Source organism: Martes martes (genome assembly GCF_963455335.1).
Source record: "Martes martes genome assembly, chromosome: 6".
NCBI lineage: Eukaryota > Metazoa > Chordata > Mammalia > Carnivora > Mustelidae > Martes > Martes martes.
In genome coordinates, this window is record NC_137893.1 from 89,171,957 (window position 1) to 89,188,136 (window position 16,180).

The window sequence follows — 16,180 nt, forward strand, 5'->3', positions numbered from 1 at the left end:
ATTTAAACTTTTTTTTATGGCGTTTTTCTCGTCCCCCTCCCTGCCCAAGCTCCCCTTCCCTGGGGAGCCCTGGGGCTCCCCGGAACTGGCTGGGCCTCTGGGGACAGAGCCACCCCACGAGCTTGGGGCCCACCAGTGTGTAGGGGAGATTCTGGGATTGCCCGGTCCTGGGTTGTTTCCAGGAGAAAACCGGGGGAGGGGCCCTCAGGCCATGCCCCAACGGGGTGGGGAGGGTGACCCACAGCCCTGGGTCTCTTTTTGCCCTTTAAGGCTGTTGCAAGGGAGAGGGAAGAGGGAGACCAAATGTGGGGGTGGGGGTGGGAGGGTGTCAGGTAGAGGCAACTGACTTCATTTGTGCCACATGCATGGGCATTGCAGCCTTGTGCTCCCCCAGGCCTGCAGCTGCCTGGGGCCCAAGTTGCAGTGAGCAGGGTGGGGTCTGGGAGGGGGTAAGAGGCAGGAATGGGGGTCAGAAGAAACGGGAGCAGCTCTTGGGCTGAGTATAGGGATAGGGGAGCCAGAAAGGGGCAGCTCTCCCAGGGAGTGAGCAGCTACTGTAACTTTTTTAAATTAAGACAAAAAGCCTTGAAGAAAATGACTTTATTTTTCTAAGTGTAACCTCAGTATTTATGTAATTTGTACAGGGGCCGTGCCCTACCCCACTCTGCCCGCTTTGGGGTAGACCTTGAGGATGGGCCAGCATAGGGGGAGGGTCTTTTACCCTGTGTCAGAGCCTACCTTCACCCCCTTTATCCAGAAAGGGAGCTTTTTCAGAACAGGGCAGCAGTTGGGGTGGAGTTTTATTAACCCCTGTGACTGCCTTCAGGAGGAACAATCCTGCTTCTGTGATTAGGTGAAGGGGTGGGGGAAGTTTTTGCGCACAGCCTAGTTATCAAGGGGATGATTTGCCGACGCGTTTGAGAACCCTCCGTAACCTCTAACCCCCATTGCTGTCTTGCCCCGGTTTGGGGTGCCAAGATGGAAGTCACCATTCTGGGCTTTCTCCTGGAGATAGCTGGGGCTTATGGGTGGCTTACAAGGCTGGGGCATGGCAAATCAGGGGTCAGAGAGTGGGGGAGCTTGGGACTCAGGTCCATAACTGCCCAGCCCCCTTTCTCTGCTCTTGTTTCACTCCACGATCACTCACTCACTCCCCACTCCCCCACCCAGGGGAGGAGACTGATGAATTCCTCCTCTCTTTCCCACAAAAGACAGACCCAGTGAGTGAATCAGGCAAAGTGCTTATAATGTGTATTGTGTGAGCGTGGCCTTGGGAGAACATGTGTGCGTCAGGGATGAGGTGGCATTTATATGTGCAGCAACCCTTGGTGTTTCCCTTCCTTGGTGGCTCTGGAGTGTGTATGTGCGTGCATGAGTGTGTGCACGCGCGCGCATGAATGTGCTTGCGTGCGTGTGCCTGAGTGTGTGTGTGTGTGTGTGTGCGCGAATGTGGAGTATGTCAGTGGTTTCTACTTCCCCTGGGATGTTGACCCAGGAATAGTGGACATGGTCACAGTCCTATGTACAGAGCTTTCTTTTGTATTAAAAAAAATACTCTTTCAATAAATGTATCATTTTTGTGCACAGACTGTGGGGTCTTTGCCTCTGTTTTTCCGCATAGGGCGGGAGCGAAGTATGAACACGAATCAAACCCCAAAGGTTGCTCTGAGAAGCAAGCCTGGCTGCCTGATGAGAACAGCAACTAAGGGGTGCTTTGGGCTGTGGAACTCCGTCACTTAATTGAAGGAATATCCCGGGGAGCTGCAGCCTTTGTCTTTGTGCATGGCTTTGTTAGGTTTTTAGGCCAACACAGAGATGAGCAATTTTAATTAATAGGAAAAGTGACTCAACCAATCCAAAGCACTGCAGAGGGGTTTGGGAAACTCATGGCCAAATGACCTAGTGAAAACTCACAGGACAGCTCCAGGGTTGGGAGTGTAGCTTTCAGGGGGACCGGGAAGGCCAACCCACGGGATGCGACGGGGGCTTCCAAGGTGATGGAAAGGGCTGCGTACTTCTGCGGCGAGGAGCAACGTGACTGTGAGCGCGGGCTGTGACTGTGCGCGCGGGCTCCGCCTGTAGCGCGCCCTGCGTGCAGCGGCGCGGCCACTACGCATGCTCCACTCGCGCGCCCTTCCGCCACGCTCGGGTGTGGGCTGCTGGGGCCCCCGTAGAAGCCGGGCCGCGCCCGCCCTGGCCGTGTGACCCGGAAGGGAGCAGCTGAGGAGGCGGGGCTAGGACGGCGGGACCGGCCGCTGGCTCCCAGCGAGGGCCAAGCCGGGCAGTGGGAGGTGAGAGACGAGTCCTGCGGCGACCCGGTCCCTGACGCGTCCCCTTCCCGCTCCCTGACCCGCTCTCCTGGGGCTGATGACGAGAGCCAGGGCTTGCTTTCTGAGATTCGTCCGGTCCTGTCAGCCTCCTCGGACCGCGCCCCCCTCCTCACCCCGCCCCCCAAAGCCGTTCCGCTGCCCTAGTGGCCTCCCGCACCCCTGATGGTCTGCAAACTTGGGCCTGACCTTGCTACTTGCGTCTACCTGCTGTCTCATCTCCAGGTCCAGACCTCACGTCCACACCTCAGTTTACTGCTCCTATTCTGGGCCCATGATAATTTCCCTCTTCTCCCCTCCCTCCCCCAAATTTAGGCCTATCAGTTGTTTTACTTCACCCTGCTCATCATTTTTCTATCGCCCCATCACGGATTACTTTCCGGTCTTTACCCCCCTCCCCCTTACTACCCGGACCCCTGCCCCTATCGAGGTCCATATCCCATGTTTCCCTTCCGTTTCACACACCTTTCTTCTGTCATCTTTTATGCCCCGCATTCCTACTCTCACCACTCCCCAGTTAACCCCATACTGCTACATACCACATGTACCTTTTCCTGATCGCCAGCATAGCCGTCTTCCTATTCCCATTTATCAGCTTCCAGCTTAATAACAAATTTTCTGAGGCCTGCCCCTCCCTTCTCCAGCTAAGAATAATATTAGGTTGTGTTTAGGGAGCTCTCACTGTGTGCTAGCAGCTGTTCTAGGTGGTCTACCTACATGATCTTACTCAGTTTCTACAACTTTAGGATACCATCACGATGTTGCAGAGGAGGGAACCGAGGTTCAGAGGTGAAGGGACTTGTCCAAAAGTATTCACGGAATAAATGAAAGAGCCAGAATTCAGAGTCACACCTGAGTCTCACCTGTGCTATATTGCCTCTCTAACATCTTCACCATCTCCTGACCTCATTTCCTACCCTTCAGCTCCATGATTACCACCTCCATATCTATCTACCTTAGACCCCTGCCGGACATACAACTTACGTGCCAGGTGGAACCTGGTCTTTTTTCCCCATAATTTTATCTGGCCCCCTTGGCCCCTCTCCTGCTCACAATACCCTGATACACTTTCCCCATGAAGCCATCCGCATGTGGGGGCCCACCTCCCACCCTTCTTTTGTCTCTATTCTATCTGCCATGGCCCACTCCTTTATATTCATATTCCAGCTTTACACTGTCATTTTTACTCCCTGTCCTGCCTCTCCTCTACCCTCACTTTCCTCATTTGCTCTGGCTCCACTGCCTTCCATGCTGCTGTCCTGCCTGCTCAGCCCTGTTATCCTTCGAAGTCTTGATCTGTATCCCATGGCCACCCTGCTCTTTTGCCCAGACTGTCCTACTTAGCTGTCACTCTTTTTGTGACCTTTTTGTTCTTACCCTGTTTCATAGCCTCTTCCATTTCTTAAACCCCTTCATTTCATCCTCTTGCTATTTCCGAGTTACGTATTCCATCCCATTCTGGGGTTTTTCTCTTTGGTCTGTAAGTTCCACCACGAAGCTTACCAGTCACCCTGCACCTGATCTGTGTCTCAAGGTTCTGTCCCCTCCATGTAGTCTTTTTCCCTTGCCCTCATTGCTCTCATTGCCTTTATCTTTCTCCTTGTGTGTCCCAGGAGGTCAGGATGGTGGGGGAACGGCGCACTGGGGACCTCATGGTACCCTTGGGGCCCCGGCTGCAGGCATATCCTGAAGAGCTTATTCGACAGCGGCCTGGGCACGATGGGCATCCTGAATACCTGATCCGATGGAGTGTTCTGAAGTGTGGGGAAGTGGGCAGAGTGGGTGTGGAAGAGGGCAAGACAGAACACATCCTCATGTGGCTGTCAGCCCCTGAAGTCTACGCCAGCTGCCCCACGCTGTTAGGTGAGCGGGCACTATCTAAAGGACCTCAGCATGAACCAGCTGGGGGTTCAGGAAGCTTTCCCCGAGATCCAGGAGGTCTGGATGACACAGCAATGGGAGAGATGGAGGCTGATGTGCGGGCGCTGGTGCGCAGGGCTGCCAGGCAGCTGGCAGAAGGTGGGACCTCGAGCCTCACAGCCGCTGTGCTCCACACCATCCATGTGCTCAGTGCCTATGCCAGCATCGGGCCCCTCACTGGGGTCTTCAGGGAGACGGGAGCCCTGGACCTGCTCATGCACATGTTATGCAACCCTGAGCCTCAGATCCGTCGGAGTGCGGGCAAGATGCTACAGGCTCTGGCAGCCCACGATGCTGGTAAGAGACAGCCAGGGGAAGAAGGAAAGCACTGGAGAGAATGGGGCCACAAGGAGTAAGAACAGAAAGAAGAGGGATTTCCCAACTCTGGAAGAACACCTAATATTTGGTGAATACCAATTCATTGCCAAAAAAAAAAAATAGCTTAATAAGCTATTACAGGTATAGAAATAGAATAAAATAATAGTACCTTGTTTATCTGTCCATTCTCAGTGCAGTGGCAGAAAAGAGAATAAGTTAGGTTTATATTTTTAAACAGTCGGTTGAGACTTATTCATTGATTGAGACATCAGTTTGGTGGATTACAACCAACATGTTTTTTAATGTAAAATAACTAGCAGGTAGCACTTGGTAAGGTAAGTTTTGTGGCATAAAATATACGTTTTGGTCGTTTGCATGTATGTTTGTTTCGGGTTACCATGGAAATTATATGCCTTACCGTGAGCCTCAGTCACAGGTTTGGAAACCTCTAGGGTAGGGGTTAGATAGTCTAGGAAAGGCAGGGGAAAGTCTTGGGGATTGAGGAGAAGATAAGATTGGGTGTGGATTACAGGGAGTCGGGCTCACGTCCTTCTGTCACTGAGCCAGCAAGATGGCATCGAGCAGCACATGGATTTTGACAGCCGCTATACTTTGCTGGAGCTGTTTGCAGAGACCACCTCCTCTGAGGAGCACTGCATGGCCTTTGAGGGCATTCATCTGCCTCAGGTACTCCGGCAGCTGTGGGGGAAATGCCATGTACAAGGCCAAGGGCATCGCTTCTGAAAGCGTGGTTCGGGATCATGCATCTGCCCCAGGGCCACTTGGGGAGTTTGTTAAAATGAAGGGTCATGCTTGCTTCCCCACTCAGAATTTCTCAGATTAGAACCCAGGAATCTCTCTTTGAAGATGCTCCTTGTGCGTCCTATAAATCACATTTTGAGACCTTCTCAAAGTGTGGGGATAGGCGTTCGTATTTCTCTGTAGAGGATGATATGGGGAAAGGAGAGGGACTGAAGCTGGTAGAAGATGAACCTACACCACAGACTGTGTCCTACAGATCCCAGGAAAGCTGCTCTTCTCCCTGGTAAAACGCTACCTGTGTGTCACCTCCCTGCTGGATCAGCTGAATAACAGCCCAGAGCCCGGGGCTGGCGACCGAGGCTCCCTGTCCTCCAGGGAGTTCGGCCGGGAGAAAAGCCGGGGGCAGCGGGAGCTGGAGTTCAGTATGGCTGTGGGTAACCTCATCTCCGAGCTGGTGCGGAGCATGGGCTGGGCCCGGAACCTCAGCGAACAGAGCATGTTGCCACCGCGGCCCACCCGGTCCATCTTTCAGCCCTGCGTTTCAGGCCCTAGCCTTTTGCTCCCCACCATGGTTGCTGCCCCCAGAAGGCAAGAGCGGGTCTTCCGCCAACGCTCTGAATTCTCCAGCCGCTGTGGCTATGGTGAGTACGTGCGAGAGACGCTGCAGGCCGGGATGCGAGTGCGCATGCTGGATGACTATGAGGAGGTCAGCGCTGGGGACCAGGGCGAGTTCCGCCAGAGCAACAACGGCGTGCCCCCCGTGCAGGTAAGCGAGGGTGCATGGGAAACTAGCTGGGGGGATCATAACTGGGGCTTCCAAGCAGGGGCCCCTCGCAGGCCATCCCCCCAGAGAAAACCCCTGTGCAGATTGGAATGGTTAAAGGGGGTCAGCAATTGAGAAGGGCTTGGGATAATTTGGAAGGCTGAGAAAATGCAGTGGGCTGTGGGGCCAAGCAGAGACTCGCACCCAGGAAGCAGAGCTGGTGCCTGGAGACACTCCCTGCTCTGCCACCCAGGAGCTGGCTGGGAGGGAGTGTCAGAGCATTGGCCATCAGGGTTAGGAGATGAGTGGCAGGGCCCATCCCATAGCGGAAGGGAGCCTTTTGCTCTACGGAGGGTTTTTGAAGCTAGCCAGCTGTGCATCTGAGGACCATGTGTCCCCGCTCTGGGCCCAGACTTGTCCTCCCGAGCCTACACCACCCAGGGCTCAGAAGCCTCTTCTTTGCCTCTTTCTTGCTTCCTCCATACCAGGTCTTCTGGCAGTCAACCGGCCGCACCTACTGGGTGCACTGGCACATGCTAGAGATCCTGGGCCCTGAGGAAGCTGCCGAGGTTGCTGCTTCAGGAGCTGTGGAGAAGGGGGCAGGGGCTCCTCTTTTGGGCACAGGTGAGCCTTTGAGGGCAGTGGACAGCATGTCTCTGAACAGGGGAGTAGGAATGGGATGTAGCCACTCCTGACCAGGAGCTGCCCCAGAGATTCAGAAATGCCCTCTGTTCCTGCTGGATGATGACACCCCCGTTCCTGTATCTTCAGCACTTCCATCCTGGGACTGGAAACCTCTGGATGGGCTCTACTCTTTGCCATACCTCCAGCCTGAGCCTCAGAAGAATGAGCAGTTGGGATACCTGACCCAGGCCGAGTGGTGGGAGTTGCTCTTCTTCATCAAGAAGCTGGATGTATGTGAGCAGCAGCCAATTTTCCAGAATCTTCGGGAGAACCTGGATGAGGTATCATAGGCCTGAGATACTTGGGTTTGTAGTGGGTTTGGAGGTGGGATTCTCTAAGGGAGTTCTAGTTAAGGGGGTGCTCAGGGGGAGGCTGGAGCTAGAGATTAGAGAGTATGAGGGAGGTCTGTTGGGGAAGGAGACAAGTGCTGTGAGGTCTGGTATGCAAGGCATGGTGGGAACCAGCCACCCTCTCTGTTCCTGTCCCCAGGACCTTTGTGTCTGCTTGTCCCTGATGTGCGTACCTTCTCTGTTGACAGACCCTGGGTGACAAGGCCCTGGGTGACCTCTCTGTGCCCGTGGAGATGGCTGAGGGTCTGCTGCAGGTACTCAGCAGTCGGTTTGAGGGCAGCACCCTCAGGGACCTGCTCAGCTCCCAAATCTACACCAAGTATGGGCTGCTGCCCGATGAACTTAGCATCTCGTCTTCGTCACGAAGTCACTCCTGCACCTTAGATGCAGAAGAGGAGTCCAAGTCGGAGGCCACCTTCTCCGAGGAGGAGACCGAGTCACCCAAAGCAAAAGCTGAGCCCCCGAGGGCAGATGCAGAACCTGCCAAGGGAAAAACTGAGCCCCCCATGGCACAGAGTGACTCACAGCTGTTCAACCAGCTTCTGGTGACGGAGGGGATGGCTCTACCCCCTGAGGTGAAGGAGGCAGCCAGTGGTAAGTAGGTGCTGGGAGGGGAGGGCAAAGAAGTTGGAACGAGTCCTGGGTAGTCCCCACAGAAATAGTCCGGGTAGAGGAGAGCTGTGGACTGCGGTTGCTGTTGCATGGGAGAATGCTCTGGAAGCATGCCTCCCATCTTCCTTCCTTTGACCTTGAGTATATCTAACCAACCAATCACTGCTCCCCTCAATATCCATGGAAAAGGAGGCTCCATTTTCTAGAATATCTTCATCTTCAGTGTTCAGCTATGAAATCCCTCACGCAGCATTGGAAAAGCTCTGAATGCAAGCTACAGGAATGAATAATGTATTACAATATCAGTAGGATAACTGGGCTTGACTTTTAAAGATTTCCAACTTGGAGGAGTCTCAGTTTTTGTTTTTTTTTTAAGCCACTACCTTTCTCTCACCAATTTCAGAAATGGCTAGAGGCTTGCGAGGTTCTGGTCCACGCAGCTCCCTGGATCAGCACGTGGCAGCTGTCATGGCCACCGTGCAGATGTCCAGCTTGAACACAAACCTGCAGCTTTCAGGGCTCTGTGCCCTCTCTCAGGCCGTGGAGGAGGTCACTGAGCGGGACCACCCTCTGGTCCGTCCTGACAGATCCCTGAGGTTAGTTAGAATGTAGGGAGGGAAGGTGTTTTGGGTTAAGCTGCCATTGGGGGAGGATGGTGGTAGGGACAGAAGGGGCTCTAGGAGGAATTTGAAAGGCTGAGGGTGAAAGAAGGGTCAGCCCGAGAGCAGACGAGCAGAGGATGCGGGATATCCTTGGAGGACTTACTCTGTGCCAGGCTCTGTGCTTAAAGTTTCGTTTGCATTCTCTCATTAAATCCTCCTCTCTGTTGTCCTTCCTGAGGAAGAGTCGATGCTCTGCTTATGCCATTGGTGGGGAAACGGGACTTTAGAAAATTTAACTCGTAGAGTTTGATAGATAGCAGAGCCAGGATTCAAACCTAGCTCTTTTGGGCCCTGGAGCTCGAGTTCTTTCCTTCTTTCCTTCTTTCTTTCCTTCCTCTTCTTTCTTTCTTTCTCTCTCTCTCTCTCTCCCTTCCTCCCTCCCCCACCCTCCCTCCCTCCCTTTACTTTCTTTGTTTGTTTCTTTCTTTTTTCTTCTTTATTTAAGTAATCTCTACCCCCAATGTGGGGCTCAAACTCATAATTCCAAGATCAAGAGTCGCACACTTTTCCATCTGAGCCAGCCAGGTGCCCCTGAATTCTTTTCCTCTTTTCTTTTTTATCCCTTCCTATTTTCTATTTTCAAATGTTCTTTTGTTTTTAAGCTGCTTCTTAATTATACACAAATACGTTCTCATTTTAAAAGATCTGAAGAATGTAAAAGAGCATAGAAGGAAAAGACAGAGTCTCTTTCCACCACTGTTGTCAGTCTGCTGGGGATTCTTCAGACCTTCCTCAGGTTTACATCTGTCAGTATATTTGGAAATACAACATTTTCTGAGTTTGTGTTTAAATCTATGTAATCATGCTACATTTTTCTACAACTTTCCCCCCAACACTCAGTATGTCTGAGAGGGCTCTCCATGCCTGCCCACACAGAGCTGCCTCATTACTCTCACTGCTGCACGGGACTCTGAAATAGGATTATCTCCAAGTTCAAATACAGCGTTCTACTGGATCTGTTTTCCTCACGTCTGCCAGCACTGGATATTATCTTTTTGTTTGTTTGTTTGTTTATCAGATTGGCAGAATTTTAAATAATTGGTATCTTTATTTTAATTTCTTAGTTTTAGTGAAGTTGAGCATATTTGCATGTATTTGTTGGGTTTCTTCTTGTATAAATAATCTGTTCTCTTCCTTTGCCCATTTTCTTACTGGGTCTTTGTTTTCTTCTTACTGATTTGTAGGCAATCTGGATATTAATCTGTTATTTATATTTTGTATATATTGCTTCCCCCCCCAAATCTTACTTCTCTCTTCTGAATATGAAATAATATACGCCACCTATAAAAAAGTTAGAAAATTATGAAGGCAAAAACCATCTGAAAACCCTTTGGAGAGAGAGTCACCATTAACATTTTGGTAAACATCCTTATTTACATTTCTATATCCATTCATATATATGACTGATGGGTATTAACTTGTTTATAGTAAATCCTGGCTACAGAAGGGGATTTATATAGGAAGTATATTTGATTCATGTTGTTGTCATCATAAAGCTCTTGAGAAAAGACAAATAAAGACAGAACTTTCCCAGGCCACCTCCTCAAGATGCATCTCTCTCACTGTGAAGAAAGATAATTCCAGTTTTTTCCTTCTTGCAATGCACAGTGTAATCTAGGGACTCTGGAGCGCTTCTTCTTCCCCTAAGATCAGCATTTCCGAAGGACTGTCTCTCCCTCACATTGCTTCTCTCTTAACTTTGCAGACAGACTCTTCCATTGTGCTAAAGTTTTAGGATTTTAGGGCAGAATATTTTTAAACTTCTTAATGGCTTCTAGGTTTTAAATGGGTCTGTCCTACTCCAGGATTATAAAAAATATTTCCCTTTATTTTCTAAATATTTTAAAAGCTTTTTGCAGTGTCCTTGTGCTGACAGAGTGAGGCAGAGTCCCAGCTGTAACTGTTTTGGGTGTCCCCACCTTACGGGTTGCGTGGCTCTTGCAGTTCTCACTGGCTGGGATGCCTTCCTTATCTAGTTACCTGTATCTACCCTGCATCGTTTCTTAGAGTTTTAATTTTCACGAGTTCATATTTTGACAACTAGCCCACAGGTCTGCTGCTCTTTCTAAACATTTCTCGACTGTTCTTGCATATTTCCTATGGTATTGTGATTAGAATTCCATTGAATTTATGGATTTATGTGAACAGGTGAGCCAGAGTTTGGGATCACATTGCCCCACAGCCTCCTTCACACGGTGAGGAGTCAGGGGCAGTCAGTTAGCCTGGAGAGGAGAGGGCCCGAGGAGAAGAGCAGGCTGGAGAGGGGTGGAGAGGGCTGTGCAGGGAGTCAGATGTGACTTTTGGGATGGGGAACTCCAATGTCTCTTCTAAGAGAGAAGCTTGTGAAGACGCTGGTGGAGCTGCTGACCAACCAGGTGGGAGAGAAGATGGTGGTGGTGCTGGCCCTGCGCCTCCTCTACCTGCTCATGACCAAGCACGAGTGGCGCCCACTCTTTGCCAGGGAGGGTGGCATCTACGCTGTGCTGGTTTGCATGCAAGAATATAAGACTTCCGTCCTGGTGCAGCAGGCTGGGCTGGCGGTGAGTGGACTGGGCCTGGCGGGAGAGAGTGATGGGTGAGAGGGACAGGTTCAGGGGGGGCTTCTGGGTGGCTCAGTTGGTTGGGCGTCTGCTTTCAGCTCAGGTCCTGATCCCAGGGTCCTGGGATTGAGCTCTGCGTCGGGCTCCCTGCTCAGCGGGAAGTCTGCCTCTTTGCCTGCTTCTCCTTCTGCTTGTGCTCTTTCTGTCAAATAAATAAAAATCTTAAACAACAACAACAACAACAACAAAAAGAGGGGCAGGGAGATGCTGTGACGATTTAGACCAGGGAAGAGACCTTGGGATGAGAGATGCAGGGGGCTGTTGAAGGTTCTAGCCGGCCAGTCTTGGAGACTGAGTGCATGTTTGGAAGAAAGGGAGAAACATACTTTTAAGAACAACTCCCAGGTTTAAAACGGAGCAGCAGAGGGGAGGCGGAGGCCATTTACTCCATGCATGGGGAAATGTGGGAGGAGGAAGAAGTATGGAGAGAAGATCCCGAGTTGAGTTTTTCAGTTTGTTGAATTTCCCGTGTCTTTTTAGTTACAGTGAAGTGTTTGGTTAGAGACTGATTTTCTGCATGCAACAAAGTAATTTTTTACACTTTGATCCGAGTGGTACCCTTACGTAGAAAATGTCCCCTTGCCTGATGTGGTGCTTTGCCCCCACCCCCAGGGCCCAGAAGATGGGGAAGGGGGTGGCCCATTCGGGGAAGCTCACAGAAGAATTGGCTTCCTGACTACTCCAGACACAAGTGCTGGCTGGTAGGAGGTGTGGGCAGGGTGTGCTCTGTAAAGCCCGGCGTCCCTGAGGGGCGCGGGTAGGCTTCATCCAGATCGGTACTGATGGTGAGTTTCGACAGTATAATGGCAACAGTGCAGACAGGCGTGCAGGTCCCCTGAGAGCAGGCTAGTCCAGGGCGAGGTTGTGAGGCTCTTTCCTGTAAGGGGCCAGCTAGGTACTCCTCCTCTGAAGAGCAGCCAGGCATTCATGTCTAGGCCATGTTTGCTCAAAGACTTCCCTAACCCTTTCAGACTGCATGACCGAAATACAACATTTACCCCAAAATTCAAACTCTTACCCTGTAGCAGAATTGTATCATCCTGTTTATAACTTCAGGTTTACAGAATTCAGCTAATTGAGGAGTGGGGGGTAACGAAAGGGAGAAAGCCTCATTATGAGGTAGCATATGCATGGAGAGTTCAGGCCTTCTAAGGAAGAGTATCCTGAGAATTTGTTCTAATCTCCATCCCTGGTGGGTTTCTTCTCAAGGGTCAACACTTTCCCCAAGGAGGGTTGCCTCCACTCAGATGGCATGGCATTCATCTTATTTTAATTTTCTTTACAGTACCAGCAAGCAAGTTCACTGATTCCAAATATTTTCCCCTATAATTCCCCTATAATTCCTGTGAGACAACCCAGGTAGTCTTGTTGAGGAGGGTTGGCTACTGGCTTTGGTGGCCAAGCAATGTAGGTTTGGGAGTGTCAGCCTTTTGGTGGTAATTGAAGCTGTGGGAGCAGATGAGGTTGCCCAGGAAGGGAGTGCAGCATGAGAACGGGACAGGAGCTTCCATGGTCAAGGATTAAGAAGAGGAACTCCAGGGGCTCCTGGGTGGCTCAGTGGGTTAAAGCCTCTGCCTTCAGTACAGGTCATGATCTCAGGGTCCTGGGATCGAGCCCCACATCGCGCTCTCTGCTTGGCAGGGAGCCTGCTTCCCTTCCTCTCTCTCTGCCTGCCTCTCTGCCTCCTTGTGATCTCTGTCTGTTAAATAAATAAATCTTTAAAAAAAACCAAAAAAGCTTAAAAAAAAAAAAAAAAGAAGAGGAACTCCAGAGGCAGGCCAGCCAGGAGGCTATGGAGTCCTGGAACTCGAGAGAAGGGAGGTTTTGCAAGGGGAGAGGTGGTCCAGGGAGGTGGAAGACAATGTCAAGGAGAGCCTTCAAAGACAACTATATGCTGTGACATTCCCCTCCCTGCCCCCACTGCCCTGCCCAGGAAGCTTTGGGAGGGGGCGGCCATGCCACTTGGCATTGGTGCCAGCAGAGCCAATGGTGGGCTGATTTTACCATTGAGCCTCATTTTTTCCCCTTTGCTTTCTTTCCTTCTCTCTCTTTTTGTTTGTAGCATTTGATATCCCATCATGACCTCTTCCCTTTCTATCTCCTACTTGACCTATTTGCAAATAGCTCAGCCACCCCAAAGTCTGGAGTTGAGAATGAGGACCTGGCTCTCTTTCTCTGCGTGGTGGCCCTGCCCACAGCTAACTCTGCTTCCACATTCCCATTGCAGGCACTGAAGATGCTGGCCATTGCCAGCTCCTCGGAGATCCCCACTTTTGCTTCTGGCCGAGATTCTATCCATCCTTTGTTTGATGCCCAGATGACCAGAGAGATCTTCGCCAGCATTGACTCAGCCACCCGCCCAGGCTCTGAGAGCCTGCTCCTTACTGTCCCTGCAGCCGTGATCCTGATGCTGAACACAGAGGGGTCAGGGCATCACCCTCCAAACTCCCGCTAAGCCCCAAGCCCCACTGCCACCCCGCCCACATCTCACGGGCTTCACAGAAATTCCCTTTATGTTGTTACCTCTGGATGAAACAGTGGTGGCCCCCTCTGACTGTTGTTGGAAGAGGGACCAAGTGGAGGGGAGGAGGGAGAGCCCCAGAGAGAGCAGGGCATGCTGACCTTCCTTCCTGGGGTTGGGAGGAGTGACCTGAGGTCAGGGAACCGGATGTCCTGGCCTCAGAGGGAGCCCTGGAGCCCTTCTCCTCCCTCCCCAGCCACAGTCTCCTCCCCTTTGTGCTGGCTTTCTGCTTCCATTGCGTTCACTCCCTTTCCATTTCTCCCTGGGTTGCCTCCCTCCTCCCAGGTGCTCCTCTGCAGTGAGAAACGGTCTGCTCCTGCTCAACCTGCTTCTGTGCAACCACCACACTCTGGGGGACCAGATCATAACCCGAGAGCTGAGAGACACCTTGTTCAGGCACTCCGGGATAACACCAGGGGCCGAGCCCATGCCTACCACACGCACCATCCTCATGATGCTTCTCAATCGCTATTCAGAGCCACCAGGCAGTCCTGAGCACACAGGTACCATTGTGGGGGGTCAATTCTTCGAGGAACCAGGCAGTGCCGGCCTATGGCCAGGAGGGCTAAGGCTTTTATGTACTAGCACCTCCCTGGAAAGATGCGGTGAACCTCCAGGAAATGAGTAAGGGTTCTGGCGCTCAAGTTAAGTCTTAAGTAGAACTTCCTGGCCAAAAGGAGGAGATTCTAGAATAGGTAAGGAAAATTATATGTCTAAAGCCAGCATGCAGGGTACGTGGCTGGCGCAGTCAGTAGACCTGGTGACTCTTGATCTTGGAGTTGTTAAGTTCCAGCCCCATGTTGGGTGTAGAGATTTCTTAAAAATCAAATCTGTGAGGGGCGCCTGGGTGGCTCAGTGGGTGAAGGCCTCTGCCTTCGGCTCAGGTCATGATCCCGGGGTCCTGGGATCGAGCCCCGCATTGGGCTCTCTGCTCCGTGGAGAGCCTGCTTTCTCCTCTCTCTCTGCCTACTTGTGATCTCTGTCTGTCAAATAAATAAATAAATAAAATCTTAAAAAAAAAAAAATCAAATCTGTGATGCCACCATGCTAGATAGTAGGGGGATGTGATTATAATAGCTTATACTTATTGGCTGATGTAATGGCATAATTACTATTTAATAATAACAGGTTATTGTATGACTGTATGAGCTTAAAAATGTCTTGTGTTGAACGTGACAGTGTTTGCCATACTCAGCTTTTTCCCAGATGGCACCTAACTATAGATCTGGGGCCAGAGAAGAAAATCCCCCACAGTTTGGTACAAACTACATACAACCTCCCGACAGGAGGAAAACCTAAGGGTGATTTTCCGGACCTACCTAGTTCTCGGTTTGACCAATTTGCATGCCTCTTCTTCATACTTTTTTTTTTTCCCTCGCATGTGTCTGGGCAGCAGCACTGGAAACCCCTGGTGCCCAGGGCCAGGATGGGTCCCCTGAGCGCCTGATCCGATCCCTGGTGGGGGGCCCGTCCACAGAGCTCCTGCTGGGCTTGGAGCGGGTGCTGTGCCGCGAGGGCGGCCCAGGGGGCGCTGTGAAGCCCCTCCTCAAGCGCCTCCAGCAGGAGACCCAGCCCTTCCTCCTGTTGCTGAGGACTCTGGACGCCCCGGGGCCCAACAAAACTCTGCTGCTGACGGCACTGAGGTGAGGGGGCCTGTTGGGGCACCCATGCATCAGAGGCGGGGGGAGCCGACAGACCGCAGGGACTTTGCTTGTTTCTCTCCCCTCACCAGGATCATGACCCGGCTGCTAGATCACCCTGAGGCAATGGTCCTCCCCTGGCATGAGGTCTTGGAGCCCTGCCTCAACTGTCTCAGTGGCCCTAGCAGTGACTTTGAGGTACCAGAGCCCTGGTGAGGGTTAGGGAGGGAAAGGCAGCTTCTGGGGCACCAGCTACCTTGTGAGGCTTTGGGTGGCCAAGTGCAGCCTTTCTAGGTGGGTCTGAACAGGGAGAGGGGTGGAGAGGAAGGGCTGTTCTCTAAGAGTCCTCAGAACTGGAGCTTTTGAAGTATAAACCTTTTGCGTGCAGCTGGATTTTAGATTCTGGGTTTAGGAGAAGCCCACCCTCACCAGTCCAAACATTTCTCACTCTCCACACTTCCGGGTTTGTGCGTTGTGGACCGAGGCTCAGGCACCAAGGTGGCTTGTTGAGAGAGCTTCGGCCTGGCAGGAAGGAGCGTTGGAAGCTGTGCCCAGGCTCTGCCAGCTCGGGGGTCCCAGCACCCCACTGCTCTGTCCCAACCTTCTTGGGTACTCTCCTTTCCCTGTGCTTTCAACCTTCTCCCAAATCTCATCCACCGTGTTCTCTTTTCTAAAGCACCCCCTTGTCCCTTCTGGGGCCCACCCTTTGTTTCCCTTATGTTAATCCCTGTGGCTCTGGGCTCAGATCGTCCAGGAGCTGCTTTGCTTTCTGCATCGCCTGGCCTCAATGCATAAGGACTACGCTGTGGTTCTCTGCTGCCTGGGAGCCAAGGAGGCCCTCTCCAAAGTCCTGGACAAGCACTCGGCTCAGCTGCTGCTGGCCTGTGAGCTCCGGGACCTGGTGACAGAATGTGAGAAACATGCCCAGCTCTACAGCAACCTCACCTCCAGCATCCTGGCTGGCTGCATTCAGGTGAGGAGACTCGGGGGACCAGAGCTGCGGGAGAACATAAGCCAGAAG

The 16,180-nt window shown here is 51.9% G+C and overlaps 1 protein-coding gene across 2 annotated transcripts in view; it reads left to right on the forward strand.

Moving 5' to 3' along the window:
- Positions 1-3,940: 3,940 nt before the first annotated feature.
- The window catches only part of CUL9 (cullin 9), a 36,626-nt gene continuing 24,386 nt past the window's right edge, over positions 3,941-16,180 (forward strand). The window contains exons 1-13 of one of the 2 annotated variants that reach the window (XM_080805141.1): positions 3,941-4,544; positions 5,098-5,252; positions 5,584-6,093; positions 6,579-6,714; positions 6,862-7,055; positions 7,313-7,718; positions 8,140-8,332; positions 10,731-10,938; positions 13,226-13,422; positions 13,805-14,022; positions 14,916-15,162; positions 15,252-15,357; positions 15,905-16,132. In XM_080805141.1, coding sequence (XP_080661267.1) covers positions 3,950-4,544; positions 5,098-5,252; positions 5,584-6,093; positions 6,579-6,714; positions 6,862-7,055; positions 7,313-7,718; positions 8,140-8,332; positions 10,731-10,938; positions 13,226-13,422; positions 13,805-14,022; positions 14,916-15,162; positions 15,252-15,357; positions 15,905-16,132 — 3,393 coding nt within the window. In that variant the 5' untranslated portion in view covers positions 3,941-3,949. Of the gene's footprint in view, positions 4,545-5,097; positions 5,253-5,583; positions 6,094-6,578; positions 6,715-6,861; positions 7,056-7,312; positions 7,719-8,139; positions 8,333-10,730; positions 10,939-13,225; positions 13,423-13,804; positions 14,023-14,912; positions 15,163-15,251; positions 15,358-15,904; positions 16,133-16,180 lie in introns of both variants that reach the window. The other variant, XM_080805142.1, reaches the window with a different exon arrangement.